Raw genomic sequence first — 18,420 nt, forward strand, 5'->3', positions numbered from 1 at the left:
TTGCTCTAGGTTTTATTTTATGCACTTTTTTTTTTAACAAGAAGACTGAATACATTTTTTCACTTTCAGGACTTTCATGTATTGTCAGGTATCATCAGTAAGTGATGTTGTCCTTCAGCTGTAGAGGCAGCCAGGTATTGGGTTACCGTACAGTATGTTGCTCTTCAGTTATAACCCTGAGAGATCCTTTTAGCTAGTTAAGTGGAAGAGGTGGGGGTTGCATGTCCGGCAACAGGCAGCGCTGCAGAGAACGTGGGCATTTCAGCTCCGTTTCAGGGCGTGCTGAAGCCCCTGGCTGCGTCCTTGGATGCAGAGTTATAGGTTTAGCAGCGTGATTTCACCGGACATCCTCAATAACCCAAGGGTTATTCTGATATCTGATGGTCATGCAATTGACCCGCATCCCGACGGTCAAAATCCTGACTGATCCCGGTTAGTGTTTTAATCCTACCCCTAACCCTCTCCTCCCACAGCCTAACCCTAACCGTCCCCTCCTGCAGCCTAACCCCAGTACTTACTGTCGGGGTTCCGCTATCGGCATTCTGTTGGGATCTCGACTACCGGGATCCTGACCACATCCCCCTAGAAGTCATTTTTTAGTTCCATGGGTTTAAAGCACTGACCTACAAAAATCATTTAATCTTGTTAGAATCTTTCTAAGAATGTAGTTGGTGAAGTTGGAGATAAGTGATTTAGAATACTAGCCTGAAGATGTATACATGTTGGGAGAGTGGATTGAGCATGTTTTTGCCTGTTCTGTGTGTAATTTAGCATAAAATGTAATTTCTTTTTGTCGTATGTTGAAGTGCAGCTTTACTATTGAACATGTAGGGATACTGTGACCCGGCTTTAGTAGCGAAGTTGCCTTCATCTACCAAAGTTACTATGATCAAAGTGCTATGGAGGCAAATAAAATTGATGCATCTATTAATACCATGGTGTGTTTGATTTGCAAAAATATGTTGTAACCCGTAGCAACCAAACTGATCTTTTTCATCTACTTACTGTGGGTTATTGCACAATCAGTAGTTTTCTTTTCTTGTTTGTATATTTTCATGAATGGATATTGGAGGTAATTCAGAGTTGATCGCAGCAGCAAATTTGTTAGCAGTTGGGCAAAACCATGTGCACTGCAGGTGTGGCAAATACAACATGTGCAGAGAGAGTCAGTTTTGGGTGGGTTATTTTGTTTCTGTGCAGTGTAAATACTAGCTGCTTTTGTTTTTGTTTTTTCACACCTGCAATTTAGATTTCAGTTTGAACACACCGCACCCAAATCTAACTCTCTCTCTGCACATGGTTTTGCCCAACTGCTAACAAATTTGCTGCTGCGATCAACTCTGAATTACCCCCATTGTTGTAACGATCTCCGATGTAAAACTATGATATATATTAACTATTTGTGTGCAGCCTTGGTTTGAAAGAGCTTTTTGATGATAAAGTTACCTTTTACAGGGAAATCTGCGGTGATTATAAACTTTTTGAATTGTTTTAACATCTGCATATTTTGCAGTACTCTGCAGTAAGAGGAACTTAGGAACGTTTGTCCTGGTGCTAGTTTATCTTACATTTTAATCTTAACGCTTTGTCATTTCCTGGACTTCTAAATTTCTGATGTCTTTTATATTGTAAATGCTTATCAATCATTTTTCCCTACCAAATACCCACCTATTCTAATAGACTCACCCATTCCTGCTTTAGTTTTACTGTTCTAGATAACACATGCCAACCTGGAGATTGCTTTCCATTATAGTTAGAAAGATTGTGCAAGCATTCAGAAAATACTTGATCTAATAATTCCACATCCATCTGAAGCTAAAGGCTGCCTAAGCCTAAATAGGAGCAGTTCTACTAGTACTAGTAGATTCATGTATTGATCCCCATTCCTCTCACCACTATCATGTGACAGGGTGGTCTTCAGTATGCCGGCGGTCGGGCTCCCGGCGACCAGCATACCGGCGCCGGGAGCCCGACAGCCGGCATACCGACACTTATTCTCCCTCGTGGGGGTCCACGACCCCCCTGGAGGGAGAATAAAATAGTGTGGCCCGCGTAGCGCGGCGAGCGCAGCGAGCCCGCAAGGGGCTTATTTGCGCTCTCCACACTGTCGGTAAGCCGGCGGCTGGCCTCCAGGCGCTGGTACGCTGGTCGCCGGGAGGCCGGCCGCCGGCAGATCATAGTGAACCCATGTGACATACATCGTTACTATACATCGCCTTTGCAGTTACCCAAACTGTCAGTAGGGGGCGATCTTGTTATAGAAATTGTGATCATGCTTGAATCAAGTTACTTTCTGCAGTTACACTCCAGTGTTAAATTGCTCTGTTAGTGAAATACATCTTCACGGGGAAAAAAAATATGGTGTCTCCTTTTTGTTTTGTCCAATGTAGTTATACATGTTAAATACTATTGGTCATTCTGGGCCTGATTCAGAGATGTACGTAATCCCAATATTTACATAAATCTCCGATGATTTTAATCTGTGCATGTGCAAGTGTGGTGCTGCAGTGTCACTCACAGTGCACCAACCGCCGCAACATTAACATGATGGTGGCAATTTAGGGCAGCGCTGCACAAAATGTGGGTGTGTCGGCTTCATTTTCAGGGTATGCTGAAGCCCATTTACTGCGTCCTTGGATGCAGCTATATTGGCTTCAGCAGAGTGATTTCACCGGACATCCTCAATAACACGAGGGTTACTCAGATATCTGATGGTCATGCAGTTGATCCTATGCTGTGTCTTTGGAGAATAACAGTTGAGAGTAAAGCTTCCATAAACGGTTGCTGTAGAAGATCATATGTTGTCATTGTTTTATGTATGAAATTTATTAAAATTTGGGTTCTCCTGTTCCATACTCCATGTTAGTAGTATTGCATTTATGTATCCTGTTGGTGCACATGTTGATATACTGTCTAGCCTAAGTGCTATTATCCTGGCGTGTGTTAGATGAAAAACAATATAGAGGAAAGCTGGAAGTGATATGTACAAAATAACACCCGTCCGCTCCCTACACTTTCCTTTTTTCTTCCGCTCCGCAAATTCTCACTGTCGTCTTCTTTTGGTCCAGCCTGCCGTGGAAGGGGTAGAGGTGAGAATTGAAGTTGTCAAGAAGTTGTCTCGTCCTGGTCTCTTATATTTTCTTTCTGTTTTTGAAGTGGCCTTAAATAGCAGTTCTCAAACTGGCCTTTGGATACCACAAACAGTACAGGTTTTCCAGATCCCCTATGACGCATGCAGACCATTTTCAAATATTCAGATGTGCAATCTGTTTTTATCCTGGGAGGAGATCTGAAAAAACATGTTCTATTGTGGCTACCTTAGAGACAGATATGCGAACCACTGGAACGTACAGTATATTGTGCTTATGTATCTTCAAGTGTTGTGTGCAGTCATTGTAATGTTTGTTTGTGGCACCAGTTGTAATAGATACTAGCCGTTATAAACCTGCATGGCTTATTTGTACAATTAGGTCTCTTAATTGTTTTTTTTTTTGTTTTTTTAGTTTCAAATGACTCTGGCAGCATTTGTACTATTCTGATTATTAATACTGTTTTAGCTGCGAGTCGTCTGTGTAAATTAAATATTTTCTTTTATTACGTGGAAATATTTCATCTTGTACTATTTAGATCAAATTTATTTATAAATTTTTTTTCCATTGCCTGTGAATTTTTATGCATTTTCATCATGTTCAGGTAATGTCCAAGCTCCCTTAGTGCTGAAACTGTTTAGCAAAATCCAATTTCGTTCAGTAGAAAATCTATATTCCCTTATCCCATCATCAGCAACAACATTTCTGCAAACTTAATTCGAGTGGAATAGAACATCTACAGCCGAGGGGTTTGCATGAGCGAAGAGCCAGACTTTCCTTACTCTGACAATTACCCTGTGACTTTTCTTTTTGTATTTTCTTATTTTTTCTTACTATGAGCGTTGTGGTTTCAACATGAGGACATTATGCTCTACAGGTCCTAAAACAAGTCCTAAAATATTAGGTGTCTTGTTGTGTGTGTGTTTTTTAATTTTTTTTTTTTAAATGTTATTCTTTTATGTTTTTTTTTTTATTATTTAGTATTGTTTTTTTCTTAATTTCTGTTTATATGCTTATTTAGTGAGTTATTATCCTTTTCTCTCTTACAGGAAATGAAGATTTGTTCTGCAATTATTAATCTCTTTCACCTTATTCCGGCTGCCCCTCAGACCTTGGTTAAGCCGTTGTTGGAAGTAGTAATGAAGACTGAACGAGCTATGCTGATTGAGGTGTGTGTTTTGTGATTTGTTCTTTTTTTTTCCTTTCCTTTTATTTTTATTTTTATTTTTTATAATTTACATAGAATGGAGTCAGCCGTTATATTTAGCCAGATGTTTCATTAGAATGCTTTAAGTTTGCGTCTCCTCAGGTAGTGTGTGTGTGTGTGTGTGTGTAGGCTGTTGGTACATTGTAAGGTAACACTTTCTCTTCTTCTTTTAATATATTTTGGTACTCACAGGCTGGAAGTCCCTTCAGAGAACCTTTGATAAAGTTTCTTACCCGTCATCCATCTCAGACGGTGGAGCTCTTCATGATGGAAGCTACACTGAATGACCCACAGTGGAGTCGAATGTTCATGGTAATATTTTGGTGCACTTTAATAAAAAGGAATTTTAATGCAGCAAAATCCAGCTTCTTGGATTTTAAACAATAATGCATAAATGCGGCTATTGAGCTGTTTTAAATAAGGACCCTTTTTATCCTATGACATTGGTCAGCCACCAGTTTCTGTCACTTTAGTTGTGGCATATGTTAAGAGCAAACCTCATTGTCTGCACTTTCAATGAAGGGAATTACCTATCACATGTTTGCATAACTAGTAAAGGTTTTGTATATATATATATATATATATATATATATATATATATATATATATATTATAGTAATTCATTGTGGTGTATCCATTTTGCAAAGCGTGAGTAGTCTAACATGAATATATTCTTTCTTTGTGTTACTATTATTATTTCCTAGAGTTTTTTAAAACACAAGGATGCCAAACCACTGCGAGATGTGCTGGCAGCTAACCCCAACCGCTTCATTACTCTTCTGTTGCCTGGCGTGACTCAAACCTCTGTCAGGCCTGGCTCCCCTAGCACCAGCACTAGCACAATGCGACTTGACCTCCAGTTCCAAGCAATCAAGGTAAGCTTCATGAAGAGGACTGTAAATTCTTACACAAGTTCTTAGCTCACTTGGCTCATCCTTCTGTACTTTACATCACTTTCAGATATCATTGTGCACTGCTTAGTTTAATAGTTTTCATTCTGATTAATTAAGTTTAATTTCAATTTGTCTTCTGTAGATAATCAGCATTATAGTGAAGAACGATGAGAGCTGGCTGGCTAATCAGCATTCTCTGGTAAGCCACTTACGTCGCGTGTGGGTGAGTGATGCTTTCCAAGAGCGCCATCGGAAAGACAACATGGTGGCAACCAATTGGAAGGAGCCCAAACTGCTTGCCTTCTGCCTCCTCAACTACTGCAAGTAAGAGTTTTGTAGTTTGTGATTTGACAGCCGAGGATTGTACAAGCTGTTTCCATGGCAGTGATGTGTTCTGCTTTTCTTTGATTTGCGTAGGCGAAATTTTGGAGACATTGAATTACTATTCCAGCTCCTTCGAGCTTTCACAGGCCGTTTTCTGTGCAACATGACTTTCCTAAAAGAGTACATGGAGGAAGAGATTCCAAAGAACTACAGTATTGCCCAGAAGAGGGCGCTCTTCTTCCGCTTTGTTGAATTCAGTGATTCCAACTTTGGAGATGAACTGAAAGCCAAGGTGACTTTTCTCTCCCATTGCAGTGGTTGGCACAGAATGATGGTTATAGCTCATTATAAGAGGTGGACACCAGGAATTTAAAATAGTTTTAGCTTTGTTTTCTCAGTCATTCCTAACTCTACTGAAGTGCTACAATGCATATTGGGCTTACAACACGCCTTTAATTCTGTTACCTATTTTGGATATACCAATCACGTCTATTAACACAGTGTTAGCTGTCGTTGTCATTAAGACATAAGAGATGCTTTCAGCATTGTAAGAATGAAAATGATTTAATGGATAATACATTAAGGGCGGTATTCAATTGATTGAAAATTCAGTTGGGTGTCTGTTTTTCCCTATCTAATAGACAGGAGACAACAGACACCCATCGACTTTTCAAACAATTGAATTCCCCCCTAAGTGTTTCTTCACATAGGGGTCTTAAGGGGGGATACCTGATGATATCCTCAGTGGAGGCATACAGTTTGTGGATTGAGTGAATATAATGTATGTTCTGCCTATATATGACCCTGCAGAACCTTTGTGGTGACATATAACTATAACATACATAATGATGTAGGATGTCCATTCAACAGGACTAGTGACTACACTGAGATCTAGAGTATATCGTGTTGACTTGTTGTATTACAATGTCTGATCTGCAACCAGTTTGTGTCTGGTGTTATCTACTTCTTTTTTTTCTTGTTTTGCTGTGCAGGTTCTTCAGCATATCCTGAACCCGGCTTTTCTATACAGCTTTGAGAAAAATGAAGGGGAGCAGCTTTTAGGACCACCCAACCCTGAAGGTGACAATCAGGATAGCATCACCAGTGTGTTTATTACCAAGGTACCAATTGACCTTCAGTGACTGTGGTGGCTTCCCTTTGCTGTCATGACGATGTGGGAGATCTTTGTCAAACGTTACCCATGTTTTAGTAATGTCCTCTTTGTCTTCTGGCAGGTGTTAGACCCTGAGAAACAGACAGATATGCTAGACTCGCTCAGGATTTACCTCTTGCAGTTTGCCACGCTTCTGGTGGAACATGCTCCACATCACATCCATGACAATAACAAAAACCGGAACAGCAAACTAAGGCGTCTCATGACATTCGCCTGGCCGTGTCTGCTATCAAAAGCTTGCGTAGACCCAGCTTGCAAGTACAGTGGACATCTGCTCCTGGCCCACATCATCTCAAAGTTTGCCATACATAAGAAGATTGTTTTGCAGGTGACGAGCTCCTTCTATTGGGACTGCTTTCATTGTTTATCATTTTCAGGGCTTTCGTGACACCCTATCACTTTGTCTCCCGAATTTCTCCCTATTCACCTGTTATCTCCATTTAAAGTCTGACGTTTACCACGTTTTTACTGTCTGAATAATTATTTTTTACATGATCTAATATAATATGATAAAAAGATTCTGCAGCTTTTTACAAATGTGAAAAGACCACAAACACATTATTTAACAGTTTACAGGTATATAGTAATACATTATTCTCAGTCTTGGTCCTCGGGACCCCAAACAGGTCACATTTTTCAGGTGCCCTAGCAGGGGCACAGGTGTATTCATGACTCACTGACACATTTTAAAAGATCCACAGGTGGAGCTGAGTATTTCACTTGTTATTCTGTAAGACCTTGAAAATATGAACTGTTTGGGGTCCTGAGGACAGAGTTTGAGAACCTGTGTTGTTATAATAAGATTTTACTCACCGGTAAATCTATTTCTCTTAGTCCGTAGTGGATGCTGGGGACTCCATAAGGACCATGGGGAATAGACGGGCTCCGCAGGAGACTGGGCACTCTAAGAAAGAATTAGTACTACTGGTGTGCACTGGCTCCTCCCTCTATGCCCCTCCTCCAGACCTCAGTTAAGGAAACTGTGCCCGGAAGAGCTGACATTACAAGGAAAGGATTTTGGAATCCAGGGTAAGACTCATACCAGCCACACCAATCACACCGTATAACTTGTGATAACATACCCAGTTAACAGTATGAACAACAACAGAGCATCAAACCACGGATGCCAACATAACATAACCCTTTATTAAGCAATAACTATATACACGTATTGCAGAAAGTCCGCACTTGGGACGGGCACCCAGCATCCACTACGAACTACGAGAAATAGATTTACCGGTGAGTAAAATCTTATTTTCTCTAACGTCCTAGTGGATGCTGGGGACTCCGTAAGGACCATGGGGATTATACCAAAGCTCCCAAACGGGCGGGAGAGTGCGGATGACTCTGCAGCACCGAATGGGCAAACACAAGGTCCTCCTCAGCCAGGGTATCAAACTTGTAGAATTTTGCAAAGGTGTTTGAACCCGACCAAGTAGCTGCTCGGCAAAGCTGTAATGCCGAGACCCCTCGGGCAGCCGCCCAAGAAGAGCCCACTTTCCTTGTGGAATGGGCTTTTACTGATTTTGGATGCGGCAATCCAGCCGCAGAATGAGCCTGCTGAATCATGTTACAGATCCAGCGAGCAATAGTTTGCTTTGAAGCAGGAGCACCCAGCTTGTTGGATGCATACAGGATAAACAGCGAGTCAGTTTTCCTGACTCCAGCCGTTCTGGCCACATAAATCTTCAAAGCCCTGACTACATCAAGCAACTTGGAATCCTCCAAGTCACGAGTAGCCGCAGGCACTACAATAGGTTGGTTCAAATGAAAAGATGACACCACCTTCGGCAGAAATTGTGGACGAGTCCGTAATTCTGCCCTGTCCATATGGAAAACCAGATAGGGGCTTTTACATGACAAAGCCGCCAATTCTGACACACGCCTAGCCGAAGCTAAGGCCAATAGCATGACCACTTTCCACGTGAGATACTTTAGCTCCACGGTCTTAAGTGGCTCAAACCAGTGGGATTTCAGGAAACCCAACACCACGTTGAGATCCCAAGGTGCCACTGGTGGCACAAAAGGGGGCTGAATATGCAGCACTCTTTTAACAAACGTCTGAACCTCAGGAAGAGAAGCCAGTTCTTTTTGAAAGAAAATGGATAGGGCCGAAATCTGGACCTTTATGGACCCCAATTTCAAGCCCAAAGTCACTCCTGACTGTAGGAAGTGCAGGAACCGGCCCAGCTGGAATTCCTCTGTAGGGGGCCTTCCTGGCCTCACACCAAGCAACATATTTTCGCCATATACGGTGATAGTGTTTTGCTGTCACGTCCTTCCTAGCCTTTATTAGCATAGGACTAACTTCATCCGGAATGCCTTTTTCCGCTAGGATCCGGCGTTCAACCGCCATGCCGTCAAACACAGCCGCGGTAAGTCTTGGAACAGACAGGGCCCCTGTTGCAACAGGTACTGTCTGAGAGGCAGAGGCCATGGGTCCTCTATGAGCATTTCTTGCAGTTCCGGGTACCAAGTCCTTCTTGGCCAATCCGGAACAATGAGTATTGTTCTCACTCCTCTTTTTCTTACGATTCTCAGCACCTTGGGTATGAGAGAAAGAGGAGGAAACACATAAACCGACTGGAACACCCACGGTGTCACTAGTGCGTCCACAGCTATCGCCTGAGGGTCTCTTGACCTGGCGCAATACCTTTGTAGCTTTTTGTTGAGGCGGGATGCCATCATGTCCACCTGTGGCAGTTCCCATCGATTTGTAATCTGTGTGAAGACTTCTTGATGAAGTCCCCACTCTCCCGGGTGGAGGTTGTGCCTGCTGAGGAAGTCTGCTTCCCAGTTGTCCACTACCGGAATGAACACTGCTGACAGTGCTTGCACGTTCTTCTCCGCCCAGCGAAGAATTCCGCCATCGCCACCCTGCTTCTTGTACCGCCCTGGCAGTTTACATGAGCCACTGCGGTGATGTTGTCTGACTGAATCGGCACCGGTTGGTTGCGAAGCAGAGGCTCCGCTTGACTCAGGGCGTTGTATATGGCCCTTAGTTCCAGGATATTGATGTGCAGACAAGCCTCCTGACTTGACCACAACCCTTGGAAGTTTCTTCCCTGAGTGACTGCCCCCCACCCTCGGAGGCTTGCATCCGTGGTCACCAGGACCCAGGCCTGTATGCCGAACCTGCGGCCCTCGAGAAGGTGAGCACTCTGCAGCCACCACAGAAGAGACACCCTGGCCCTGGGGGATAGGGTGATCAGCCGATGCATCTGAAGATGCGATCCGGACCACTTGTCCAACAGATCCCACTGAAAGATCCTCGCATGGAACCTGCCGAAGGGAATGGCTTCGTATGACGCCACCATCTTTCCCAGGACTCGCGTGCAGTGATGCACCGACACCTGTTTTGGTTTTAAGAGGTCTCTGACTAGAGTCACGAGCTCCTGAGTCTTCTCCGCCGGGAGAAACACCTTCTTCTGGTCTGTGTCCAGAATCATGCCCAGAAAGGGCAGACGCGTCGTAGGAATCAGCTGCGATTTTGGGATATTCAGAATCCAGCCGTGCTGTTGCAACACCTCCTGAGAGTGTGCTACGCTGATCAGCAACTGCTCTCTGGACCTCGCCTTTATGAGAACGTCCAAGTATGGGATAATTGTGACTCCTTGCTTTCGAAGGAGCACCATCATTTCCGCCATTACCTTGGTAAATATTCTCGGTGCCGTGGACAGACCAAACGGCAACGTCTGGAATTGGTAATGACAGTCCTGTACCACAAATCTGAGGTACTCCTGATGAGGTGGATAAATGGGGACATGCAAGTAAGCATCCTTGATGTCCAGAGACACCATAAAATCCCACTCTTCCAGGCTTGCAATGACCACTCTGAGCGATTCCATTTTGAACTTGAATCTTTTCAGACAAATGTTCAGGGACTTTAAATTCAATATGGGTCTGACCGAACCGTCCGGTTTCGGTACCACAAACATTGTGGAATAGTAACCCCTTCCCTGTTGAAGGAGGGGAACCTTTACCACCACCTGCTGGAGATATAACTTGTGAATTGCCGCTAACACTACCTCCCTTTCCATGGGGGAAGCTGGCAGGGCCGATTTGAGGTAACGGTGAGTGGGCATCACTTCGAATTCCAGCTTGTATCCCTGAGACACAATCTGTATAGCCCAGGGATCCACCTGTGAGCGAACCCACTGGTGGCTGAAATTTTGGAGACGCACACCCACCGCTCCCGGCTCCACCTGTGGAGCCCCAGCGTCATGCGGTGGATTTAGTGGAAGCCGGGGAGGACTTCTGTTCCTGGGAACTAGCTGTATGGTGCAGCTTTTTTCCTCTACCCCTGCCTCTGGCAAGAAAGGATGCACCTCTGACTTTCTTGCTTTTTTGTGATCGAAAGGACTGCATTTGGTAATACGGTGCTTTCTTAGGTTGTGAGGGAACATATGGCAAAAAATTTGACTTCCCAGCCGTAGCTGTGGAAACTAGGTCCGAGACCCCCTCCCAAACAATTCCTCACCCTTATAAGGTAAAACCTCCATGTGCTTTTTAGAGTCGGCATCACCTGTCCATTGCCGAGTCCACAGGACCCTTCTGGCAGAAATCGACATTGCATTTATTCTAGAGCCCAGTAGGCAAATGTCCCTCTGGGCATCCCTCATATATAGGACAGCGTCTTTTATATGCCCCAGGGTTAGCAAAATAGTATCCTTGTCCAAGGTATCCAGTTCCTCAGACAGAGTATCTGTCCATGCTGCTACAGCACTAGAGTACCTGAATGTGTATAAACAGACTTCATGATACCTTCCTGCTTCCTATCCGCAGGATCCTTTAGGGAGGCCGTATCCTGTGACGGCAGGGCCACCTTCTTAGATAAGCGTGTCAAAGCTTTGTCTACCCTAGGGGAGGATTCCCAGCGCATCCTGTCCGTTGGCGGGAAAGGGTACGCCATAAGTAACCTTTTGGAAATCAGCACTTTCCTATCAGGAGAATTCCACGCTTTTTCACATAATTCATTTAACTCATGTGAAGGGGGAAAAGTCACCTCTTGCTTTTTCTCCCCAAACATATAAACCCTCTTGTCAGGGACAGGGTTTACCTCTGATATGTGCAATACATCCTTCATTGCTATAATCATGTAGCGGATGGCTTTAGCCATTTTAGGCTGCAATTTTGCATCATCGCCATCGACACTGGAGTCAGAATCCGTGTCGATATCTGTGTCAACAATTTGGCGCTTCTGAGACCCTGACGGCCTCTGCGCTGTAGGATCAGGCATGGGCTGAGACCCCGACTGTCCCAAGGCTTCAGCTTTATCCAACCTTTTATGCAAGGAGTTTACATTATCATTTAACACCTTCCACATATCCATCCAATCAGGTGTCGGCGCCGTCGGCGGAGACACCTCATTCATCTGCACCTGCTCTGCCTCCACGTAGCCCTCCTCGTCAAACATGTGACACAAGCGTACCGACACACCACACACACAGGGGATGCTCTATATGAGGACAGGACCCCCACAAGGCCTTTTGGAGAGACAGAGAGAGAGTATGCCAGCAAACACCCCAGCGCTATATAACCCAGGAATTACACAGTAACTTAGTGTTTACCCAGTAGCTGCTGTATATATGATTAATGTGCTAAATTTATGTGCCCCCCCCTCTCTTTTTACCCTCTTTCTACCGTGAGTCTGCAGGGGAGAGCCTGGGGAGCTTTCTCTCAGCGGCGCTGTGGAGAGAAAATGGCGCTGGTGAGTGCTGAGGAAGAAGCCCCGCCCCCTCAGCGGCGGGCTTCTGTCCCGCGATTTGGTGTAAAAAATGGCGGGGGCTCATGCATATATACAGTGCCCAGCTGTATATATGCTGCATTTTGCCAGGAGGTACTCAATTGCTGCCCAGGGCGTCCCCCCCCCCCCCCCCCCGTGCGCCCTACAGTGACCAGAGTGTGTGGGTTAGTGTGGGAGCAATGGCGCACAGCTGCAGTGCTGTGCGCTACCTCATATGAAGACAGGAGTCTTCTGCCGCCGATTTTGACGTCTTCTTGCTTCACTCGCCGGCTTCTGTCTTCTGGCTCCGCGAGGGGGACAGCGGCGTGGGTCCGGGAACGGACGACCAAGGTTAAGTTCCTGTGTTCGATCCCTCTGGAGCTAATGGTGTCCAGTAGCCTAAGAAGCGCAACCTAGCCGCAGTTAGTAGGTTTGCTTCTCTCCCCTCAGTCCCACGTAGCAGAGAGTCTGTTGCCAGCAGAAGCTCTCTGAAAATAAAAAAACCTAACTAAAATACTTTCTTAATAGCAAGCTCAGGAGAGCTCACTAAAATGCACCCAGCTCCTTCCAGGGCACAGATTCTAACTGAGGTCTGGAGGAGGGGCATAGAGGGAGGAGCCAGTGCACACCAGTAGTACTAATTCTTTCTTAGAGTGCCCAGTCTCCTGTGGAGCCCGTCTATTCCCCATGGTCCTTACGGAGTCCCCAGCATCCACTAAGACGTTAGAGAAAATTGCTTTAAAGGTGCCAGTAGCATCTACTTTAGCTACTGGCTCTTTTTAATGCTGTGTACTGATATCCGTGTGATAGATGTATATATCTCTTTGCTTGCTAGGTTTTCCACAGCCTGTTAAAAGCACATGCAATGGAAGCAAGGGCCATTGTCCGCCAAGCAATGGCTATCCTAACTCCTGCAGTGCCTGCACGTATGGAAGATGGACATCAGATGTTGACTCACTGGACCCGGAAGATAATTGTAGAGGAGGGACACACCGTACCCCAACTGGTTCACATTCTGCATTTAATAGTGCAGCATTTTAAGGTTTGTTACGCTACAAGTTTTACATGCAGTTTGGTTTGCAGCATTTACCACTGACTTGTCAGACATTTTTTGTTGTGTTCTTTCTTATGATAGTTCCGCTGTTATTACTCCATATGTTTGATAAGGCATGCAGATTGTGTACATATTCACATTCACCCTGCTGGGTCAGTCTGAAAGCCATACCAACACACACACAGTAGGGGACGGTATGTCAGACGCCAAATAACCTACCAATGTGTTTTGGAACTGTGGGAGGAGACTGGACCATCCAGGGGATACCGGAGCACCCAGCAGAGCCCACACAAATATGGGGAGGAAATACAAACTCCATACAAATAGGGCCCTGGTCAGAATCAAACTAATGATAGCAGTGTTGTGAGGCAGCAGTATTAACCACTGTGCCACCGTGCTTTTACTTAGGCACATTTGTGCCATACCAGAATAACGTAATCTCTAAATGTTGTTCACTATTGAATTATTATCACATCTTCAGGTTTACTATCCTGTGCGGCATAATCTGGTTCAACACATGGTCAGTGCGATGCAGCGTCTGGGGTTCACTCCCAGTGTTACAATTGAGCAGAGGAAATTGGCTGTTGACCTGGCAGAGGTGATCATCAAATGGGAATTGCAGCGGATAAAGGACCAGGTAAATATCGTGCTAGTTATTTTTAGTGGGGTTTCGTTTGGGTGGAGTGGGTTGGATTTTTTTCTTGTGACCAACATAATTAATATTTCTTTCATCCGTACTTTCTCCAGCCTGATTCTGACATGGATGTGAATGGCAGCAGTGATTCTGGGAGCTCTAGTACAGGTGGTGTGAAGAGGGGGCTGACCGTCGATACCAGCCAAGATGTGAAGCGGTTCCGAACAGCCGCAGGGACAATAAGTGCCGTAAGCTTGTTTTAACTTGAGATTACTAGTTCTTTATGGTGTTCTAGATCTAGTTGAAGTCTCCAGAATTAATGTTTTCTTTGTTTTTCATTCTGGAACCCTGAAGGTCAGATTCTTTTTGCTCATTGTCATTGCAGGTTTTCGGCCGCAGCCAGTCGCTCCCAGGGGCAGATGCTGTTATTACCAAGGCCATAGAGAAGCAGCACACTGATACTGTAGTGAACTTCCTCATTAGGATAGCTTGCCAGGTACAAATATTACAGCTTCTTTAGAAATGTTTGCATTTATTTATTGACTAATTATCAATGAGTACTGCCTGACTCTAAGAAATCTTAGCCCTATAGCATCTTATTTAACATGCAGTTCTATTCACAATCATTGCAAGTGCACCCTGATGGATCTTGGAATTAGTACTTAGAGTCTTACATATGTCTATGATGAAAGATGAAAGATCAGGTGTCGCTGTCCTTCATAGTATATTCCATCTTTCATCACACTGAAGCCTGCAGTTACATTAATAATGATAAATGTATAGATTTAAAAGTCCAGGTACACCAACATAATATTGGTGGTTAGTCTTCATTAGGAAACACCCACCTGTCAATATTTATTATGTGTTAGAAACCCCCTTGCCTTTATACTAATCTGATATGTAGTTCCCCAGATATCCAGAGACTGGTACACCGTATTTATGTCCAAGTATCCAACTATTGCCTTCAATCTTATCAGATTAACTATTTATTTTACTGCTGTGAGATCTAGCACCTCGTCTAATCTGAGTGATATATGCCAGACCCTGAGTTATGCAGTCTCTGGGGTGAGAATGGTAGGGGGAGCCTGATTACTTTGACCGTACCTATTTATTGGCAAAGTCTGGGCTTAGAGATGTGAGTAAACCTTTTGTCGAGGGAAAGTGCAATATTTGCCTTCATAAAAGTGTTTCTTAGAGGTAACTTGTCAGCAGTCTGTTATACCCTTGATGCTGTTTTGTGCAGGTGAATGACAACTCAAATACAGCCGGCTCACCTGGAGAGCTTCTATCTCGACGCTGTGTCAATCTCCTGAAGACTGCCCTGCGCGCTGACATGTGGCCTAAGTCTGAGCTGAAACTGCAGTGGTTTGATAAACTTCTAATGACTGTGGTAAGTTGGTTCACATGACATGTTGCTCATACATAAAAATATCGGAGGCCAGGGACTCAGTGATGTTGGAATTGGCACCTACAATAGATGGCTCGAAGGCATTCGATTGGGTTACACCACATCTGTGTTCGAGAACATAATCAGTTTTTTGTATATTGTTTTCCTATTTGTTCTATTACAGGTTGAGTATCCCTTATCCAAAATGCTTGGGACCAGAGGTATTTTGGATATGGGATTTTTTCGTATTTTGGAATAATTGCATAGCATAATGACATATCATGGTGATGGGACCTAAATCTAAGCACAGAATGCATTTATGTTACATATACACCTTATACACACAGCCTGAATGTCATTTAATACAATATTTTTAATAACTTTGTTTGTTAAACAAAGTTTGTGTACATTGAGCCATCAAAAAACAAAGGTTTCATTGTCTCACTCTCACTCAAAAAAGTCCGTATTTCGGAATATTTGGATATGGGATACTCAACCTGTATTAGTATTTAGGGGTATATTCATGAAGCAGAGAAAAGTGTGGAGAAGTTGCCTATGGAAACCAATCAGCATTGAAGTAACATTTATAGTTTGCATACTGTACAGTTGTATGGAGCAGGTGATTGGTTGCCATTGGCAACTTCTCCACTGGCTCGCTTCTCCACACTTTTCACTGCTTCATGAATAGACTCCTTTATGAGGTGGGATAATCTTTTTTTTATTTTTTTATGTGTCAGCGCGCAATATCATGTTGCTTTAACCACAGATACAGTTTAGAATATATTATTATTAAATAGCAGGAACTGGTAGGGCAATACTAGAGGGCGTTGTTAATTTAGGGTGTTTATTTGGTCTACAAAAGCATAATTGGAATGTGTATGTAGTACTCTATGGGGGTTATTCAGAGTTGTTCGCAAACCAAAAAAGGTAGCAATTGGGCAAAACCATGCTGCACTGCAGGTGGGGCAGATATAACATGTGCAGTGATATTTCGATTTGGGTGGGTTGTATTGTTTCTGTGATGTGTTGTGTAAATGTTCCCCAAAGAGCCAGTCAGTCATGCATCTCTTTTATGTGGCTGCTTTAACGTCTGATCAAGGGAGCTGAGAAATGGTATCTTGGGGTGGAGCAGTTACTTGTAAGTATCTTTTATCATAGTGGCTGTTCCTGTGTCCACCAGCTGAAGGTACAATAGTGTGTATTTTGCCCGCACAATGGGGGTAATTCAGAGTTGATCGCAGCAGCATATTTGTTAGCAGTTGGGCAAAACCATGTGCACTGCAGGGGGGGCAGATATAACATTTGCAGAGACAGTTAGATCTTGGTGGGTTATTTTGTTTCTGGCTGCTTTATTTTTATGCTGCAATTTAGATTTCAGTTTGAACACACCCCACCCAAATCTAACTCTCTCTGCACATGTTACATCTGCCCTCCCTGCAGTGCACATGGTTTTGCTCAACTGCTAACAAGTTTGCTGCTGCGACCAACTCTGGTTTAGGTCCAATGACCTGTTTTCCCTTAAGTCTGGTAACGCTCCAAAATGTAAAAGTAGCTTCAGCTAAAATGTACTTTTCATCCAATTCATTCTTCCCCAAGCAGAAGCATGAGAGTTCCATGCCAGGAACTGGAGTTTGGGAGAACTGTTTCCTGTCAGTGTTTCTGGTCTCTTCCCTAACAACTGACTGCGGTTCCAGTCTTAGAAAACACTGTCTGTTTCTATTACAGTTGCCGTTTGGGCAAAGCTGCTACTGCTGCTGGGTTAAGCTGGGTACACATTAGACGTGTGCAAACGGCGCAATGGTTGTCCCGATTTCCCTTAAACTCTCGGACAAACTGTTTAGCGCATGCACGGTGTGCAGTCTTACAAACGACCGAACAATATATTGTGCATCATTAGGTTGTTTGGTCATTAATGATATATATGTTTATCGGGTATTGTGTGTACACTGTAAGATTTGCTGAAAATCGTGGACGATAGCTTCAGATTTGTCTGCATGTACGGCAGATCTGAAGATGCGATGAACGACACACGGGAATGCGCGATGGCGCATACACACTGGACGATGTGGGCAATTTATCGTTAAGAGTTGTCTCAAATGAAAAATCGTCCAAAATATTGTCTAATATAAGGAACCCCAGCGGTCCAATTTAAGGTATTTCCATGGCTCAGCACAGATGGTTAAATCAAATTGACTGCGGCACTAATTAAAGTCACCTGCATGGACGAGCATGGCTAAACCTAAAACCTGGACAGTTGGGGTGCCCTGAGGACCGCGTTTGACTCTGCCTTATGGTGTTAAGCAGGGCCGGATTAAAGGTGGTGGGGCTCAGGGCAACGTAGATTGTGGGGGCCCCCACCTATGATCTCTGGCGAAGTCTGCCCCCCTCTCCTCCCGGGGCTGCACGCACATACATACACACACACACACACACACGCGCACGCACACACACATACATGATACACACACATATATACACACACACACACACCCCTTCACTTACATCTCAGTAGGAAGCGCAGGCTGTCTGGCGACTTGCAGTCACTGTCTCGCAGGATTTCCCTGTCCCACGAGACTGACTGTGCAGGAGCTCCTCGGCGGCCGCTGTTACTGAACAGCTGAGCCGCCGAAGGAAGACTCCTATAAAACTGTTTTGTAGGTGTTTTTCTTCGGCGGCTCAGCTGTTCAGTAACAGCTTTTCAGTGAAAACGTAGGGTGTGGGGGCCCCAGTACGGCCGCCCGTCTCGCCCCTGCCTTAATCCGACTGGTGTTAAGTAAAAAATATATTTTCTCATAGGGCCACCAAGGGACGCTTGGGATATTCTTAGTACACTGGGGTGTTGACAGGTGTCACCCTGACGTGGTTTACGTTCTGCTGTAGACATTTGTTTTTCTCACGGTAACATAGGCTGTATATTTTTGCCATATTACTGA

General features: G+C 44.3%; 1 protein-coding gene across 2 annotated transcripts in view; it reads left to right on the plus strand.

Annotated features, from left to right (window-relative positions):
- Positions 1-18,420, plus strand: part of TRRAP (transformation/transcription domain associated protein) — a 212,749-nt gene that overhangs the window by 54,415 nt on the left and 139,914 nt on the right. Inside the window, exons 32-44 of one of the 2 annotated variants that reach the window (XM_063934508.1) lie at positions 3,069-3,089; positions 4,139-4,258; positions 4,489-4,608; positions 5,001-5,171; positions 5,332-5,513; positions 5,607-5,805; positions 6,506-6,634; positions 6,749-7,015; positions 13,248-13,454; positions 13,948-14,103; positions 14,214-14,348; positions 14,486-14,596; positions 15,344-15,490. In XM_063934508.1, coding sequence (XP_063790578.1) covers positions 3,069-3,089; positions 4,139-4,258; positions 4,489-4,608; positions 5,001-5,171; positions 5,332-5,513; positions 5,607-5,805; positions 6,506-6,634; positions 6,749-7,015; positions 13,248-13,454; positions 13,948-14,103; positions 14,214-14,348; positions 14,486-14,596; positions 15,344-15,490 — 1,965 coding nt within the window. The remainder of the gene's footprint in view (positions 1-3,068; positions 3,090-4,138; positions 4,259-4,488; positions 4,609-5,000; positions 5,172-5,331; positions 5,514-5,606; positions 5,806-6,505; positions 6,635-6,748; positions 7,016-13,247; positions 13,455-13,947; positions 14,104-14,213; positions 14,349-14,485; positions 14,597-15,343; positions 15,491-18,420) is intronic. The other variant, XM_063934509.1, reaches the window with a different exon arrangement.

Source organism: Pseudophryne corroboree, chromosome 7 (assembly GCF_028390025.1).
Source record: "Pseudophryne corroboree isolate aPseCor3 chromosome 7, aPseCor3.hap2, whole genome shotgun sequence".
NCBI lineage: Eukaryota > Metazoa > Chordata > Amphibia > Anura > Myobatrachidae > Pseudophryne > Pseudophryne corroboree.